This window comes from Nerophis ophidion, linkage group LG25, assembly GCF_033978795.1.
Source record: "Nerophis ophidion isolate RoL-2023_Sa linkage group LG25, RoL_Noph_v1.0, whole genome shotgun sequence".
In the NCBI taxonomy this organism is placed as follows: Eukaryota; Metazoa; Chordata; class Actinopteri; order Syngnathiformes; family Syngnathidae; genus Nerophis; species Nerophis ophidion.
Window position 1 is genome coordinate 30,569,075 of NC_084635.1, and position 19,265 is coordinate 30,588,339.

General features: G+C 41.8%; 1 protein-coding gene across 3 annotated transcripts in view; it reads left to right on the plus strand.

Annotated features, from left to right (window-relative positions):
• The window catches only part of LOC133543042 (protocadherin-17-like), a 233,276-nt gene that overhangs the window by 8,397 nt on the left and 205,614 nt on the right, over positions 1–19,265 (plus strand). For 2 of the 3 annotated variants that reach the window (XM_061887420.1, XM_061887422.1), the window contains exons 2-3: positions 1,368–1,859; positions 2,401–5,192. In XM_061887420.1, coding sequence (XP_061743404.1) covers positions 2,697–5,192 — 2,496 coding nt within the window. In that variant the 5' untranslated portion in view covers positions 1,368–1,859; positions 2,401–2,696. The remainder of the gene's footprint in view (positions 1–1,367; positions 1,860–2,400; positions 5,193–19,265) is intronic. The other variant, XM_061887421.1, reaches the window with a different exon arrangement.

Consider the following 19,265-nt stretch of genomic DNA (forward strand, 5'->3'; position numbering starts at 1 on the left):
AATTAGGTTTTATGTTAAATATATTCAAAATAAAAAAAGAAATGTCAAATTAGTTATGTGAAATGTTATGTCAATATATAAACTAATTAATGAATATGTCAAAATGCCGTAAGAAAAACAAAAAAACTATGCTACCGTTAAAGTGTTAAATTTGTTTTGTTGAATGTTATGTTAATTAATTAATTAATTCATTATTATTTTAAACAAATTTAAAAAGGTTTAAATACTGTTTAAAAAACCCTATGCCGCCGTTAAAATGTTAAATTTGTTAAGTTAAACGTTATGTTGATTAATTAATTATCCATCCATCCTTTTTCTACCACTTATTCCCTTTCGGGGTCACGGGGGGCGCTGGCGCCTATCTCAGCTACAATCGGGCGGAAGGCGGGGTACACCCTGGACAAGTCGCCACCTCATCGCAGGGCCAACACAGATAGACAGACAACATTCACACTCACATTCACACACTAGGGCCAATTTAGTGTTGCCAATCAACCTATCCCCAGGTGCATGTCTTTGGAGGTGGGAGGAAGCCGGAGTACCCGGAGGGAACCCACGCAGTCACGGGGAGAACATGCAAACTCCACACAGAAAGATCCCGAGCCTGGATTTGAACCCAGGACTGCAGGACCTTCGTATTGTGAGGCAGACGCACTAACCCCTCTTCCACCGTGAAGCCCTTATTAATTAATTAATGTATTAAATACAGTTAAAAAGGTTAAAGTGCCGTTTAAAAAAAGCTGTATGTTGCCAATTGAATTGCGTACTGGCGGGCTAAATCTAGCCCCCGGGCCTAGAGTTTGGCACTTTTGGCATATGGAAAATGAGTTACATAAGCAATAATTTTCTTACAATAATCCACATCCCATGAATAAAACATGACATTTACACATATGTGCTCCAGTGCATGGAGACAGTTTTCCATCAAAAAAAAAAAAAAAAAAAAGGGAGGGGGTGGCAAAACTAAATCTAATTGAGTAACGACTTTCTTTTTTTTTTTTTTTTTTTTCCTCCTGCCACACATCTGCTGGCTTCCTGCAACGTAAACGACAATGAAGTGCTCTTTTTTTTTTTTTTGTATTTTTTTGAAAAACAACAAGCAGCGCCGGTGGCCAACGAGCGCCGCCCATCATTTGTAGTCTGCCTCAGTCCGTTGCGCCTTAGTCCCGCCCCCTCCTCGTTCAGCCCCGCCCCCGCTCGACGCCGATTGGCTGCCGGCCGGAGCGCGTCTCCGGTTTTTAACGCAGCGTGTGCGTGCACGGAGTTCATACCGTGCGAGGAAGCGCTCGTCTTTTTTATTCTACTCAGGACGCATCCAAACGTACACAACACACTTTGTAACAACGTGCTTTTTTCTTTTTCTACAGAAAAAAAAGAAAGAAAAGAACAACGTTGCATTGAGTTGATGCAACAAAAAAGAAAAAAAAAAAAAAAAAAGGACGCACCTCCATGTTACTTTGGATAAGGACGCCGGGCAAGGACACCGCACTACACCGCTGATGCTGATGCTGATCCGGGCGGGATAGGACCCACTGACCGGTCTCTCTCTCTTTTTTTTTTTTTTTTTTTTTTAGATCTGCACACCTTTGTCACGCATCTGGATGCTTTTTGTCCTTGCTTTTTTTTTTTTTTTGGAACAAGGGTGACTCACTGCGTGCAAAAGGCGAGCCTCTGCATCCTAATCACACAGCAGCTCATTGACATTACAGTCAGACTTTTCTGGAGCCCTTTTTTATTTATTTATTTATTTATTTATTTCCACTGCTGCTGCATTGTAGCCTGCAAAGAAGAAAAAGGGCAAAAGGATACACATTCCCTCCTTTTGGAACTATATCTGGACTAAAATCCACTTCATTTAGGTAAGTTAACCTCTTATATGTTCTTTTTACGTCATGTATGTGCAAGGATGCAACAGTTCTTGCAGAGGACGACGCACATTACAAGCTTCTGCTGTGATGTTGGAATTATTTTTTATTTTTTTTTACGAGGCTCGTATTATATATCCGGATTATGCGGATTGGTTAATGCGTGTAAGAGGCTCATTTTTGTTCAAAAAGCGTCACAATAGCCCATCTCCTGCTGTATTGCCTGCGGTGCTGCCTAAGTTGGACAGTTTTCATCCAGCATCCTCATCTTATGTGAATGGAATGTTTATTGTTTGTTGTTTATGCATACCAAACAAGTCCTGGATGTGGATGCCGTGGTATCAGAACTATTTTCCATAATTCTCGCAGGGTAGCCGGATTTTACTAACAAGCAAAAAAAACTGGACGGATAACTCAATTGGCAATGATTGTTGAGATGAATTACACACGAGTCCGGATCGCGTTTCTTCCGGATAGATTGCACGGGCTAACGAGATGACAAACACGTAATGTGTGTTTCTTTGCTTTCTCCTAGGTGGTGTCAATTTGCATTCGCCATGACTATTCCGTTCGGAGAGTGGATCATGATTATTGCTCAGATGACTCTGAGTGCGGCGTTGAATTTAAATTAGGTGTTCGGCGACCACAGATTGCCGGGAGAGGCGGAGGAGGAGTGCAACAGATAAAACACAATCCGCCGAGGCGAATGCCGAGACCTCGCGTGATGACCAGGACTCTTTTTTGGAAGTGATAACACGGAGCTGTAGCGGGGGACAAAAAAATATATATCAACAGGTCAACGCAGCTTGAAGCCACTTCCAGAGAGTGGGGATGTATCTTTCTGTTTTTTTTTTCCTCCTCTTGTGGGCTCGAGCCCTGACGCTGAAGAACTTGAATTACTCCGTCCCCGAGGAGCAAGGACCGGGGACGGTGATCGGAAACATCGCCAAAGATGCCCGACTCGGCCTGGAGCAGACCGGGCAGGGCGGGCAGGGGAAGAAAGCCAACTTCAGGGTGCTGGAGAACTCGGCGCCGCATCTCATCGACGTGGACCCCCAGAGTGGACTGCTCTATACAAAACAGCGCATTGACCGAGAGACTTTGTGTAAAAGAAACCCCAAGTGCCAGCTCTCCATGGAGGTGTTTGCGAACGACAAGGAGATCTGCATGATTAAAATAGACATCCAAGACATAAATGACAACTCCCCGAGTTTCCCCTCTGACCAGATCGACATTGACATATCTGAAAATGCAGTCCCGGGGACACGTTTCCCCCTGACCAGCGCTCATGATCCAGATGCAGGGGAAAATGGTCTGAAAACCTATCAGATAACACGCGATGACTACAATCTCTTTTCCTTGGAGGTAAAATCCCGCGGGGATGGAACTAAGTTCCCAGAATTGATCATCCAAAGGCCACTAGACCGGGAAGAAAGAAACCATCACACCCTTATTTTGTCAGCAACTGATGGCGGGGAATATTCAAGGTCTGGCACCATGCAGATAAACGTTAAAGTTATCGATTCAAATGACAACAGCCCGGTGTTTGACCAGCCCTCGTATGTTGTTGAAATTCCTGAAAACTCCCCTCCCGGTAAAGTCTTGATAGATTTAAACGCCACCGACCCTGACGAGGGCAACAATGGACAGGTGGTCTATTCTTTCAGTGGCTATGCCCCAGAGAGAATCCGGGAGCTGTTCTCCATAGATTCTAGAACAGGGGTCATCAAGATTCAGGGCGAAATTGACTACGAAGAGAGCCCTGTTATTGAGATCGACGTACAGGCAAAGGACCTCGGCCCCAATCCCATCCCGGGCCATTGTAAAGTCACCGTTAAAGTGCTTGACAGGAACGATAACTGGCCCTCTATTGGCTTTGTGTCGGTACGACAGGGAGCCATCAGCGAGGCGGCACCTTCAGGCACTGTTATTGCTCTGGTCCGGGTCACGGACAAGGACTCAGGCAGGAACGGCCAGCTTCAATGCAGAGTGCTGGGTAACGTCCCCTTTAAACTAGAAGAGAATTACGATAACTTCTACACCGTCGTGACGGAAAGACCGTTGGACAGAGAGGCGCAAGACGAGTACAACGTCACCATTGTGGCAAAGGACAACGGCATTCCACCTCTGAACTCCACAAAATCTTTCACCGTAAAGATTTTGGATGAGAACGACAACGTCCCGCGCTTTACTAAGTCGGTTTACCTACTGCAGATACCGGAGAACAACATACCGGGAGAGTTCCTGGGTTCAGTGCTTGCTCATGACCCGGATCTCGGACAAAACGGCACGGTGTACTACAGCATTATTAACTCCAACGTGAGCGGGGGTGATGTCAACACCTACGTAAACGTGAACGCCGCCAACGGAGCCATATATGCAGTCAGATCGTTCAACTATGAGCAGATCAAATACTTTGACTTCAAAGTACTCGCTCGGGACGCAGGATCGCCCCACCTGGAGAGCAACACAACGGTGCGCATCAGTATTCTGGACGTAAACGATAACATCCCTGTCATCGTTCTCCCGCTTCTACAAAACGACACCGCTGAAATCCACGTGCCGCGGAACGTCGGGGTGGGCTACATTGTCACCACGGTGAGGGCAGTGGACAATGACTACGGCGAAAGCGGGAGACTCACATACGAGATCTCGGACGGGAACGAGGAGCACCTTTTCGAGATGGATCCAGCGACCGGTGAGGTGCGAACAGCCCACCCTTTCTGGGAGAACGCCAGTCCCGCCGTGGAGCTGATCATCCGCGTGTCGGACCACGGCAAGCCCACCCTCACCACCGCGGCGAGGCTCATCATCAAGGCCTCCAACGGACATCCCGCTGACGGACTGCTGCATGTCGACAACCATCAGAAGTGGGACATGTCCCTGCCTCTCATCGTGACTCTGAGCATCATCTCAATCATGCTTCTGGCTGCCATGGTCACCATAGCCGTCAAGTGCAAACGGGAAAACAAGGAGATACGGACCTATAACTGTCGAATCGCAGAATACTCACATCCTCAGCTGGGGAAAGGAAAGAAAAAGAAGCTTAACAAGAACGACATCATGCTGGTGCAGAGCGAGGTGGAGGAGCGGGATGCCATGAATGTGATGAATGTGGTAAGCAGTCCTTCCTTGGCCACCTCTCCCATGTACTTTGACTACCAGACACGCCTGCCACTCAGCTCACCGAGATCAGAAGTCATGTACCTTAAGCCCACTACCAATAACCTCAGCGTGCCCCAAGGCCACGTGGGATGCCACACCAGCTTCACAGGCCCAGTCACCAGCACTACAGACACACCTACTAACCGCATGTCCATCATACAGGTAAGGGACTTGCCCCACTCTCACACACTGTTACGCCCACTCCCACGTCAGCGCCTTCGTGAAGTATCCGCGTCCGACGTGGACATGACTTGTCTTGTAAAAACCAAAGAGGGGCTGAGAGGAGTGCGGAGTGAAAAGACGGAAGGGAGTAGTGAGCATTAGAAGGATTAAAGGGGAACATTATCACAATTTCAAAAGGGTTAAAAACCATTAAAATCAGTTCCCAGTGGCTTGTTGTATTTTTTGAAGTTTTTTTCAAAATTTTACCGGTCTCGGAATATCCCTAAATAAAGCTTTAGAGTGCCTTATTTTCGACTCTCTGCGAAGACACTGGCCATTTGCCTGTGACGTCACACAGTGCTGCCAATGTAAAAAACAATGGGAATACCACAGCAAGATATAGCGACATTAGCTCGGATTCAAACTCGGATTTAAGCGATTCAACAGATTACGCATGTATTTAAACAGATGGTTGGAGTGTGAAAATATTGAAGAAGAAACTGAAGCTATTGAGCGAATAGCTATTGACGCCATTCATAGCCATAGCAAGGTCGAATAGCTGCGTTAGCATCGCCGGTAAAATGTGCGGACCAAACGATCAGGACTTTCGCATCTTTTGACACTGGAGCAACTTAAATCCGTTGATTGGTAAGTGTTTGTTTCGCATTAAATGTGGGTGGAAGGAAACGTAATATAGTTGCAAATGCATCTACAGGTTATCCATACATCTCTGTGCCATGCCTGCTTTAGCACCGCCGGTAAATAGCATGTTAGCATCGATTAGCGTAGCATGTTAGCATCGATTAGCTGGCAGTCAGCATCAACAAAACTCACCTTTTTGATTTTGTTGACTATCGTTGCAAATGCATCTGCAGGTTATCCATACATCTCTGTGCCATGTCTGCCTTAGCATCGCCGGTAAAATGTGGAGAAACTCCAGCACATTCAATGGGGGTCTGGCGGTAGACACTTTGGCATCTTCGGGCCAGTGGTGCAACTTGAATCCCTCCCTGTTAGTGTTGTTACACCCTCCGACAACACACCGTCGAGGCATGATGTCTCCAAGGTTCCAAAAAATAGTCAAAAAAACTGAAAATAACAGAGCTGAGACCCGGTGTTTGTAATGTGTTGAAAATGAAAATGGTGGGTGTGTTACCTCGGCGACGTCACATTTTGACCTCATCGCTTCCAGCGCGATAAACAGAAAGGCGTTTAATTTGCCAAAATTTACCCATTTAGAGTTCGGAAATCGGTTAAAAAAATAGATGGTCTTTTTTCTGCACCATCAATTGACGCTTACATAGGTCTGGTGATTATGTTCCCCTTTAAGATATTCTCGTGTCCTTCCAGAACGGGTTTAGTGACATCCGCGCAAATTGGTTGCATTTGAAATATGTCACGGCGAGCTTTTCAGTGCTGTTTTCGCCAGAAAGCTGTTCATCAATAATCAATACATTCCTGCAATCTACTTACATGGATCATGGATCAGTATTGTAGTTTCAGTCGTGAAGTATTGAACGAGAGACCATGGTCGTACTCCAATTATGATATGTTCCAATGAACAAATGTACATTAGGAATATGTACCCAAAAAGTCACTCTTACATACAATATGTGAGGGTTGGGTATTGGGTATCAACAGAGGTGGGTAGAGTAGCCAGAAATTGTACTCAAGTAAGAGTACTGTTACTTTAGAGATTTATTACCCAAGTAAAAGTAAGAAGTAGTCACCCAAATATTTACTTGAGTAAAAGTAAAAAGTATGTTGTGCAAAAACTACTCAAGTACTGAGTAACTGATGAGTAACCTGTTTGTTTAATGATTGCGGCAACAAATAATGGACAAAAAAATAAAAATAGCAATGAGCAAATTCAGAGCCAGGAATATCTCTTAAGCAACTAAAACAATATTATATATTAAATAATAATACATTAAAATAAAAAGAATAAGGCAAATTGAGCCACAATAACTTAACAGCACCATAGGCTCAGTAGGCATTGATTGATTGATTGATTGATTGATTGAAACTTGTATTAGTATATTGCACAGTACAGTACATATTCCGTACAATTGACCACTAAATAGTAACACCCCAATAAGTTTTTCAACGTTAATCAATTACGTTTTTGTTGACATGTTAAAGGTGTTTTAATGAATATACATGCATGTTTAACATAAAGATTCCTATCTTTAATGGAGACAAAAATATAAGTTGGTGTATTACCTGATTCTGATGACTTGCATTGATTGAAATCAGACAGTATAGTGCTGATAACGTCCCGGTTTTCAAATGGAGGAGAAAAAAAGTTCCTCCTTCCTGTCTAATACCACATGAAAGTTGTTGGTTTTTGGCATCTTATTTGTCCAGCTTCCATATTCGTTTTTATACACTTTACAAAAAATACATTGGCGGCAAACTCCGTAGCTTGCTAGCTTGTTTGCTCTGGCTTTCGGAGACTCTTATTTTGTTAGCGCAGGCGCGATAGAGCCGCACTTTTATTGTGAAGACAGGAACTGTGCGATCAGTCTTTGGGCTTTTGACAGGAAGTACGGTTGGAATAAAAAGTGTCTTTTTTCCTTTACACTTTTGATTGATTGGTTGATGGATTGAAACTTTTATTAGTAGATTGCACAGTACAGTACATATTCCGTACAGTTGAACACTAAATGGTAACACCCCAATAAGTTTTTCAACATGTCGGGTTCTACGTGTGACGGTCACATGACCGCCTGGTTTTGTTTGATTGGTCCAACGTCACCAGTGACTGCATTTGATTGGTGAAACGCAGGTATGCGTAGATCCTACTTTGAATGCGTGTCTGAAAAAATCAAAACAAACAAAACGTGCATTAACAGATCGATAAAAAAAAAAAGTAGCGAGTAGCGACCTGATTCCGGATAAATGGAGCGGAGTAAAAGTAGCGTTTCTTCTCTATAAATATACTCAAGTAAAAGTATGTTGCAGAAAAACTACTCTTAGAAGTACAATTTATCCCAAAAGTTACTCAAGTAGATGTAACGGAGTAAATGTAGCGCGTTACTACCCACCTCTGGGTATCAAGTTGTTTCGAACATGCGTACATTTACAAACCCTGTTTCCATGAGTTGGGAAATTGTGTTAGATGTAAATATAAACGGAATACAATGATTTGCAAATCCTTTTCAACCCATATTCAATTGAATGCACTACAAAGACAACATATTTGATGTTCAAACTCAGAAACTTTATTTTTTTTTGTTGCAAATAATAATTAACTTGGAATTTCATGGCTGCAACACGTGCCAAAGTAGTTGGGAAAGGGCATGTTCACCACTGTGTTACAGCACCTTTTCTTTTAACAACGCTCAATAAACGTTTGGGAACTGAGGAAACTAATTGTTGAAGCTTTGAGAGTGGAATTCTTTCCCATTCTTGTTTTATGTAGAGCTTCAGCCGTTCAACAGGCCGGGGTCTCCCGCTGTCGTATTTTACGCTTCGTAATGCGCCACACATTTTTGATGGGAGACAGGTCTGGATTGCAGGCGGGCCAGGAAAGTACCCGCACTCTTTTTTTTACGAAGCCTCGCTGTTGTAACACGTGCTGAATGTGGCTTGGCATTGTCTTGCTGAAATAAGCAGGGGCGTCCATGAAAAAGACAGCGCGTAGATGGCAGCATATGTTGTTCCAAAACCTGTATGAACCTTTCAGCATTAATGGTGCCTTCACAGATGTGTAAGTTACCCATGCTTTGGGCACTAATGCACCCCCATACCATCACAGATGCTGGCTTTTGAACTTTGTGTCGATAACAGTCTGGATTGTTAGCTTCCCTTTTGGCCCCGGATGACACAATGTCGAATATTTCCCCAAGAAATTTGAAATGTGGACTCGTCAGACCACAGAACACTTTTCCACTTTGCATCAGTCCATCTTAGAAGATCTCGGTCCCAGGGAAGCTGGCAGCGTTTCTGAATGTTGTTGATAAATGGCTTTCGCTTTGCATAGTAGAGCTTTAACTTGCAGTTACAGATGTAGCGACAAACTGTATTTAGTAACAGTTTTTTTCTGAAGTGTTTCTGAGCCCAGGTGGTGATATCCTTTAGAGATTGATGTCGGTTTTTGATACAGTGCCGTCTTAAGGATCGAAGGTCACGGTCATTCAATGTTGGTTTCCGGCCATGTCGCTTACGTGGAGTGATTTCTCCAGATTCTCTGAACCTTTTGATGATGTTATGGAGCGTAGATGTTGAAATCCCTAAATTTCTTGCAATCGCACATTGAGAAACATTGTTCTTACACTGTTTGACTATTTGCTCACGCAGTTGTGGACAAAGGGGTGTACCTCGCCCCATCCTTTCTTGTGAAAGACTGAGCATTTTTTGGGAAGCTGTTTTTATACCCAATCATGGCACCCACCTGTTCCCAATTAGCCTGCACACCTGTGCAATGATCCAAATAAGTGTTTGATGAGCATTCCTCAACTTTATCAGTATTGATTCCCACCTTTCCTAACTTCTTTTTCACGTGTTGCTGGACATCAAATTCTAAAGTTAATGATTATTTGCAAAAAAATATGTTGTCTTTGTAGCATATTCAACTGAATATGGGTTGAAAATGATTTGCAAATCATTGTATTCCGTTTATATTTACATTTAACACACTTTCCCAATTCATATGGAAATTGGGTTTGTACAACAAGTGGATGGAGTTTCTTGACAATTAGAACTGGCCTAAACTTGCCAACTTTCAACTTCTTTGATTGATTGATTGAAACTTGTATTAGTATATTGCACAGTACAGTACATATTCCGTACAATTGACCACTAAAAGGTGACACCCGAAAAAGTTTTTCAACTTGTTTAAGTCGGGGTCCACGTTGATCAATTCATGGTAATTCTTGTACTGTGTTTTGAGGTAGCAGGAAAGCAGCACTTACGGAACAAATGTGTGGCTATCGACACTAAAAAAATCAATTTCAAGACATTAAAAATCAACTTTTTTGTATGTTTTGGACTACAAAATCCTTTCATTTTCTCAAAAATCGACAGTGCGCGTTGTAACTCGGTGCGCTTAATGTACGGAATAATTCTGGTTGTGCTTACCAACCTCAAAGCAGTTTTATCTGGTACATGGTGTGATGATAAGAGTGACCAGCAGATGGCAGTCACACATAAGAGATGCGTGCAGACTGCAATATGACGCCAGTAAACAAGACCAAAACTTGAAATGTTCCGTGGAAAATAAAGAACATTACACACGGCGGTCAAAAATCCGTCAAAATGTCTTGATGGATTGTTGGCCCGTTACAGCTACCGTAGTCTGAGATACAAGTATTACTATGGTGTGGGTATAAGGACCGCAAAATTTCATCCATTACCAGACATATTATCTAGCGTTTTGTTTCAAAATTTAATTCAAAACCAACTTTTCTTACCTTCTTGTACCTGCTGATGTGTTTTTGATATCTACATAAGTTCTGAAAATTTGCGCAGATCCGCCAGTGTAGTCCATGGCGATGCTGTAGTCGATAAGTTTCTTGTTTTTGTCTATCTTTTATTTATGGGGCATTCACCCGCTGCTGTTGCCATTTCTAATATAAAGTAGCGTAAAGTTCTAACTTATATCTCGCTATGGAAGTGCTAAAAACTACCGGTGTAGTGAGTTTACATTATTCACCCGAGGAAGTTTGGTTATTAGCGAGTTCCGATTGGATGTTTTTTTACGCACTAGTGAGCCACGGATGAGGAGACGCTACTCCGTTATCGATTGATGTAAAGTCTGAATTTATTTTAAATAGTTAGCGCCATCTTTTGACACTCCTTCCACTCCCGTTCAAGCCACGTAAATAAGACCTGTCCCCAAAACGGTGCATCCTGAAGTGACTGTCAGAGACTGACTTGAAGATGATCTGTAAAACATCAGCTAAGCAATATTTTGACCAAAGAACCACCATTACATGTTATGTAGACCCATGTTTTTCAACCACTGTGCCGTGGGCTATTATGTAATTTGGGTTACAAATATTTTATGCAAACCAGTATCAAAAATCTGCAAATAATCCAACCCAATCCACTTTATTTGTATCGCACATTTAAACAATACAATGTTTCCAAAGTGCTGCACAAAAATTTTAAAACCAATATTCAAATCCTATCCTGAGCTCCACCAATGACTGAATAAAAACAAAAAAATAAATACATATAAAACCAATATAAAAAAATATATAAAATAAATATGATTAAAAACGATTTTAAAGGGTAAAACCAATTAAAACAGTAAATAGAAATCAAAATTTTAAAAACACAGAGGACCACACAACTCACGTAGTGTTAAAAGCCAGAGAATAAAAATGGGTCTTAAAACGAGACTTAAAACACTCCATTGTGGGAGCAGTTTGAACATGTTCCAGAGCTTAGGGCCGACCACAGAGAAGGCCCTGTCTCCCCTAGTTTTAAGTCTGGTCTTGGGCACCACGAGCTGGAACTGGCTCTCGGACCTCAGAGGATTGTAAATTTGGATGAGGTCAGAGATATAATGAGGTGCCAGTCCATGTAAAGCAGGGGTCTCAAACTCAATTTACCTGGGGGCCACAGGATGCAGAATCTGGGTGAGGCTGGGCCACAAGAAACCATTTCTTAAAATAATCTAACATGCACTTTTTATTAAATTCACCTTCTTTGAATGACTTTCCCGCACTGGCAACATTCTTGCCCACTCTCGCGATTTTTCCGGGAAATACCCGAATATTAGTACTCTCCCGGTTTTCACCCGGACAACAATATAGAGGGTGTGCCGTGATGGCGCTGCCTTTAGCGTCCTCTACAACTTGCCGTCTCCTCCGCTTTTTCGCCAGCCCAGTCACATATCGTATGAGGCTTGTTATACGGAAAGGACTGCAAGACAGAGTTGATCAACCGCCATACAGGTCACACTGAGGGTGGCCATATATACATCTTTATCACTGTTACGAATATGCGCCACACTGTGAACCCATAAAAACAAGATTGACAAAACACATCTTGGAGAACATCCACACTGTAATACAACATAAACACAACAGAACAAATACCCAGAATCCAATGCAGCTGGGTTTGGGGGCGGGGGTAAAAAAAAAAAAAAATGGTAAAAATGGGTTATACTTGTATAGCGCTTTTCTACCTTCAAGGTACTCAAAGCGCTTTGACATTATTTCCACATTCACCCATTCACACACACATTCACACACTGACGGTGGGAGCTGCCATGCAAGGCACTCACCAGGACCCATCAGGAGCAAGGTGGGTGAAGTGTCTTGCCCAAGGACACAACGGATGTGACTAGGATGGTAGAAGGTGCGGATTGAACCAGTAACCCTCAGATTACTGGCACAGCCACTCTCCCAAATTCGCCTCGCCGGGGGTGTATATTGTAGCCGGGAAGAGTTAGGAATACATGGGATTTTTGGTTTATGTTCTGTTGTTTTCGTATTATGTTACGGTGCGGATGTTCTCCCAAAATGTGTTTGTCGTTCTTGTTTGGTGTGGGTTCACAGTGTGGCACATATTTGTAACAGTGTTAAAGTTGTTTGTACGGCCATCCTCAGTGTGACCTGTATGGTTATTGACCAAGTCTGTCTTGCAGTCGCTAACTGCGTCTACATAAGTCAAATACAACATGTTGCTGGACCGGCACACTGTTGATACAGATTGTAGAGGACGCTAAAGACCCCTGATTAATGTTGTTTTGGGTGAAAATCGGCAGAATGATTACCCTTGGAGGGGCACTGAAAATTGGTAGTCTCCATGAAAAAAAGAGGTTATACAAGTATGACACTGTAAAGCACCATTCATTTAAAACTCGCGGGCCGCACCAACGTAAAATTTTCATATAAAGGTGGGGGCCGCAAAATAACGTCTCGTGGGCCGCAAATGGCCCGCGGGCCGCGTGTTTGAGACCCATGTTGTAAAGCTTTAAAAACAAACAGCAAGGTTTTAAAATAAATTCTAAAATGAATAGGGAGCCAGTGCAAACTCTCGAGGGGTTATATGCTATAAAGTGTCATTGTTGAGTGTCAGTGTTGTCTAGAGATCAGCAGAGTAACCGTGTAATACTATTCCATATCAGTAGGTGGCAGCAGGTAGCTAATTGCTTCGTAGACGTCGTATCTAATGCTTAAACCAGGGTGTCCAAAGTGCCATTTGTGGCCCGCAGGGAATTTTTTAACGGCCCCACGGCACATTCTAAAAATACGATTAAAAAACATACAAAACATAAAAAGTGGTATAAAAGAGCAAAGAGGTGAAATTTAACAAGAAAATGTTGCAATGTTGACTATAATACCACAAAGCTGCCATGCAGGCTGTTTCTTTCTTTAAAAAAAAAATTGTGAATAAAAATCAATGTTATTATGAATTATTGACCTATTCAGGGCTCCAATTACGTCAGATTAAATATTCCATTTTGAGATATTTTCCGTGTAAAATGTTGCATATTTAGTGTTTGCCACACGTTTTTGTTTCAAAACTAACAAACAATATACATAAACAACAATAAAACTTAAAATTGACGGATGAATCTGAAGTTGATCTTGAGATTATTGTGTTAAAAGTAAACAAAAAATATATAATTTATTTTTTAACACTTTAATGAGTAGGACCCATTTGGAACCCAAATAATTTTAGTGTGATTTTTTTTTTTTTTTTTTTTTTAAGTGCCATTGCTCAAAAAATAATAATTTTCAATGAACAAAGGTTGAACAACGCTGATTATACCACAAGGAAATGTTTTACTTTTATAAATGAGTCGCGGTTAAAGTTACAGATATTACACATAAAGGTGATGATAAACTGTGAACAAATTTTTGCTACGCCATAGGATGTGGGCGTGGTTTGGCGCCATACTTTGCTTCAATGGTTGCATTTTTTCAATGAACAAAGGTTGAAAAACGCTGATTATACCACAAGGAAATGTTTTACTTTTACAAATGAGTCGCGGTTAAAGTTACAGATATTACACATGAAGGTGATGATAAACTGTGAACACATTTTTGTTACGCCATAGGATGTGGGCGTGGTTTGGCGCCATACTTTGCTTCAATGGTTGCATTTTTTCAATGAACAAAGGTTGAAAAACACTGATTCTACCACAAGGAAATGTTTTACTTTTAAAAAAGAGTCGCAGTTAAAGTTATAGATATTACACATAAAGGTGATGATAAACTGTGAACAAATTTTTGTTACGCCATAGGATGTGGGCGTGGTTTGGCGCCATACTTTGCTTCAATGGTTGCATTTTTTCAATGAACAAAGGTTGAAAAACGCTGATTGTACCACAAGGAAATGTTTTACTTTTACAAATGAGTCGCGGTTAAAGTTACAGATATTACACATGAAGGTGATGATAAACTGTGAACAAATTTTTGTTACGCCATAGGATGTGGGCGTGGTTTGGCGTCATACTTTGCTTCAATGGTTGCATTTTTTTGTTCAAAAACCCTGATTATACCACAAGGAAATGTTTTACTTTTACAACTGAGTCGCGGTTAAAGTTACAGATATTACACATAAAGGTGATGATAAACTGTGAATACATTTTTGTTACGCCATAGGATGTGGGCGTGGTTTGGCGCCATACTTTGGTTCAATGGTTGCATTTTTTTCAATAAACAAAGGTTGAAAAACGCTGATTATACCACAAGGAAATGTTTTACTTTCAGAGAAAAATACGGTATTTTTTTAAAATAGTTGATATTCTTCCCATCCCAACGTTGAGGTGGCAGACTTCTTTTCCAGTCGTCATAAATTGTGAGATTTGTTGTTCTTTTTAATTCGCTCAGTTTTAATTCCCAGTGATTAGCGGATTGGAGGTATTTTTAAAGCCATTAAAGCATCTTTGCGAAGAGTACTCGGGTGTTTAAGTCCTTAATGTGATAACTTCTGTGTGTCTTTGGCTGTAAGCTCATTAAAAGTCTGTCCTGCCAGACGAGGATTAGGGACGGCAGCGGTGCATAATCGCAGGACAATGGTCCGGTGAAGCTGATCTCGTCCTACGAATATTTACCTTCTTCTTCTGTTTTGCTTGATGTTCTTCACATTGTTTTATTCCTGAGTGGAAACTTGGGGATGCAGCCTAGGGTCACGCCGTTGGATTGAAGTCTGGTTTCGTCCCTTCGTTAAGACCTCTCTTGTCATTGGTACGACCTATTTGAGGTGGACATTCATGTGACGATGACCGTGATCGGATGTGACGCTTGCTCACCAGGGAGGGAAGCCGCTGTCTGTGGGTTTCACTCTCAACCAGGCTTCCATTGTGAGCCAGCTGCAAAAGGGCAAAGGCCAGAACGAAGAGCACGGACAATTCTAAATCGGGCAGACAGGGCAACTGTTGGTTCGTTTTTCAGCCGGTTTATTTGTCAAATGGTTGTATGACAAAGGCGCTCACTAACCGAGCAACGCAGGAATTGATCACTGATCAGTGGGAGTGACATACTATTTTTAAAGTCGAACATTATCACAATTTCAAAAGGGTTAAAAACAATAAAAATCAGTTCCCAGTGGCTTGTTGTATTTTTTGAAGTTTTTTTCAAAATTTTACCGGTCTCTGAATATCCCTAAATAAAGCTTTAAAGTGCCTTATTTTCGGCTCTCTGCGAAGACACTGGCCATTTCCCTGTGACGTCACACAGTGCTGCCAATGTAAACAAACGATGGGAATACCTTAGCAATATATAGCAACATTAGCTCGGATTCAAACTCTGATTTCAGCGACTTAAGCGATTCAACAGATTACGCATGGATTGAAACAGATGGTTGGAGTATGAAAATATTGAAGAAGAAACTGAAGCTATTGAGCGAATAGCTATTGACGCTTTTCATAGCCATAGCATGGCCGAATAGCTGTGTTAGCATCGTCGGTAAAATGTGCGGACCAAACGATCAGGACTTTCGCATCTTTTGACACTGGAGCAACTTAAATCCGTCGATTGGTAAGTGTTTTTAACGCATTAAATGTGGGTGGAAGGAAACGTAATATAGTTGCAAATGCATCTACAGGTTATCCATACGTCTCTGTTCCATGTCTGCTTTAGCACCGCCGGTAAATAGCATGTTAGCATCGATTAGCGTAGCATGTTAGCATCGATTAGCTGGCAGTCAAAATCAACAAAACTCACCTTTGTAAATTCGTTGACTATCGTTGCAAATGCATCTGCAGGTTATCCATACATCTCTGTGCCATGTCTGCCTTAGCATCGCCGGTCAAATGTGAAGACACTCTGGCACATTCAATGGGGGTCTGGCGGCAGACACTTTGGCATCTTCGGGCCAGTGGTGCAACTTGAATCCCTCCCTGTTAGTGTTGTTACACCCTCCGACAACACACCGTCGAGGCATGATGTCTCCAAGGTTCCAAAAAATAGTCAAAAAAACGGAAAAAAACAGAGCTGAGACCCGGTGTTTGTAATGTGTTGAAAATGAAAATGGCGGGTGTGTTACCTCAGCGACGTCACATTCTGACGTCATCGCCTCCAGCTCGCTAAACAGAAAGGCGTTTAATTCGCCAAAATTCGCCCATTTAAAGTTCGGAAATCGGTAAAAAAAATAGATGGTCTTTTTTCTGCACCATCAATGTATATATTGACGCTTACATATGTCTGGTGATAATGTTCCTCTTTAAGTATTTTTTGGGGTTTCTAATAGAAACAAATTAGCCCCTCCCACCAGTTTCATGTATCGACACGAAAATCGCAGGAGATGTTTATCATGAAATCTTAAAAACCCATACCAAAATAAGGAACAGCAAGTCGGCCACTTTGGTTTTCATCTGCTAGTTTTTCGGCAAAAACAGGGGCGACACTTTAACAAACTCCTCTTATCGACTTTGACCGATTGAGTTGCGGTTAGAATTAAATATACTACACATATAGGTAATGAGAAATAATGAACACATTTTTGTTACACTATGGGATGTTGGCGTGGTAGGGCGCCATACTTTGCTCCGATGATTGTTGGCCAATTTTCGGCAAAAAAAAACAAACTCCTCGTTGTGACTTTGGTCAAATAAGTCACGGTTAAAGTTACACATGCTAAACATAAAGGTGATGATTAATCATGAATTATTTTTTGTTACGCCACAGGATGCGGGCGTTGTATGGCACCATACTTTGCTCCGATGGTTGTTGGCCAATTTTCGGCAAAAAAAGGGGTTGTACTTGAACAAACTCCTCGTTGTGACTTTGGTCAAATAAGTCACGGTTTCAATTACAGATGCTACACATAAAGGTGATGATTATTTGTTAATTAAACTTTGTTACGCCACAGGATGTGGGCGTGGTATGGCGCCATACTTTGCTCCGATGGTTGTTGGCCAATTTTCGGCAAAAAGAGGGGTTGTACATGAACCAACTCTTTGTTGTGACTTTGATCAAATAAGTCACGGTTAAAATTACAAATGCTACACATAAAGGTGATGATTATTCTTTAATTATTTTTTGTTACGCCACAAGATGCGGGCGTTGTATGGCGCCATATTTTGCTGCGATGGTTGTTGGCCAATTTTCTGCAAAAAAAAGGGTTGTACTCTAACAAACTCCTCCTAGTGACTTTGGTCAAATGAGTCGCGGTTTGAAATAGAGACGCTACACTTAAAGGTGATGATTATTTGTTAATTAATTTTTGTTACGCCACAGGACGCAGGCGTTGTATGGCGCCATACTTTGCTCCGATGGTTGTTGGCCAATTTTCTGAAAAAAAAGGGTTGTACTGTAACAAACTCCTCCAAGTGACTTTGGTCAAATGAGTTGCGGTTTGAATTAGAGATGCTACACATAAAGGTAATGATTATTCGTTAATTAATATTTGTTACGCCACAGGATGCGGGCGTTGTCTGGCGCCATACTTTGCTCCGATGGTTGTTGGCCAATTTTCGGCAAAAAAAAACAAACTCCTCGTTGTGACTTTGGTCAAATGAGTCACGGTTAAAGTTAAACATGCTAAACATAAAGGTGATGATTAATCATGAATTATTTTTTGTTACGCCACAGGATGCGGGCGTTGTATGGCACCATACTTTGCTCCGATGGTTGTTGGCCAATTTTCAGCAAAAAAAGGGGTTGTACTTGAACAAACTCCTCGTTGTGACTTTGGTCAAATAAGTCACGGTTTTAATTACAGATGCTACACATAAAGGTGATGATTATTTGTTAATTAATCTTTGTTACGCCACAGGATGTGGGCGTGGTATGGCGCCATACTTTGCTCCGATGGTTGTTGGCCAATTTTCTGCAAAAAGAGGGGTTGTACATGAACCAACTCTTTGTTGTGACTTTGGTCAAATAAGTCACGGTTAAAGTTACAAATGCTACACATAAAGGTGATGATTATTCTTTAATTATTTTTTGTTACGCCACAAGATGCGGGCGTTGTATGGCGCCATATTTTGCTGCGATGGTTGTTGGCCAATTTTCTGCAAAAAAAAGGGTTGTACTCTAACAAACTCCTCCTAGTGACTTTGGTCAAATGAGTCGCGGTTTGAAATAGAGACGCTACACTTAAAGGTGATGATTATTTGTTAATTAATTTTTGTTACGCCACAGGACGCAGGCGTTGTATGGCGCCATACTTTGCTCCGATGGTTGTTGGCCAATTTTCTGCAAAAAAAGGGTTGTACTCTAACAAACTCCTCCTAGTGACTTTGGTCAAATGAGTTGCGGTTTGAATTAGAGATGCTACACATAAAGGTAATGATTATTCGTTAATTAATATTTGTTACGCCACAGGATGCGGGCGTTGTCTGGCGCCATACTTTGCTCCGATGGTTGTTGGCCAATTTTCTGCAAAAAAAAGGGTTGTACTCTAACAAACTCCTCCTAGTGACTTTGGTCAAATAGTCGCGGTTTCAATTACAGATTCTACACATAAAGGTGATTATTAATCGTGAATACATTTTTGTCATGCCACAGGATGTGGGCGTGGTATGGCGCCATACTTTGCTCCAATGGTCGTTGGCCAATTTTCTGCAAAACAAGGGGTTGTACTCAAACAAACTCCTCCTGGTGGCTTTGGCCAAATGAGTCACGGTTTGAATTAGAGACGCTACACATGAAGGTGATGATTATT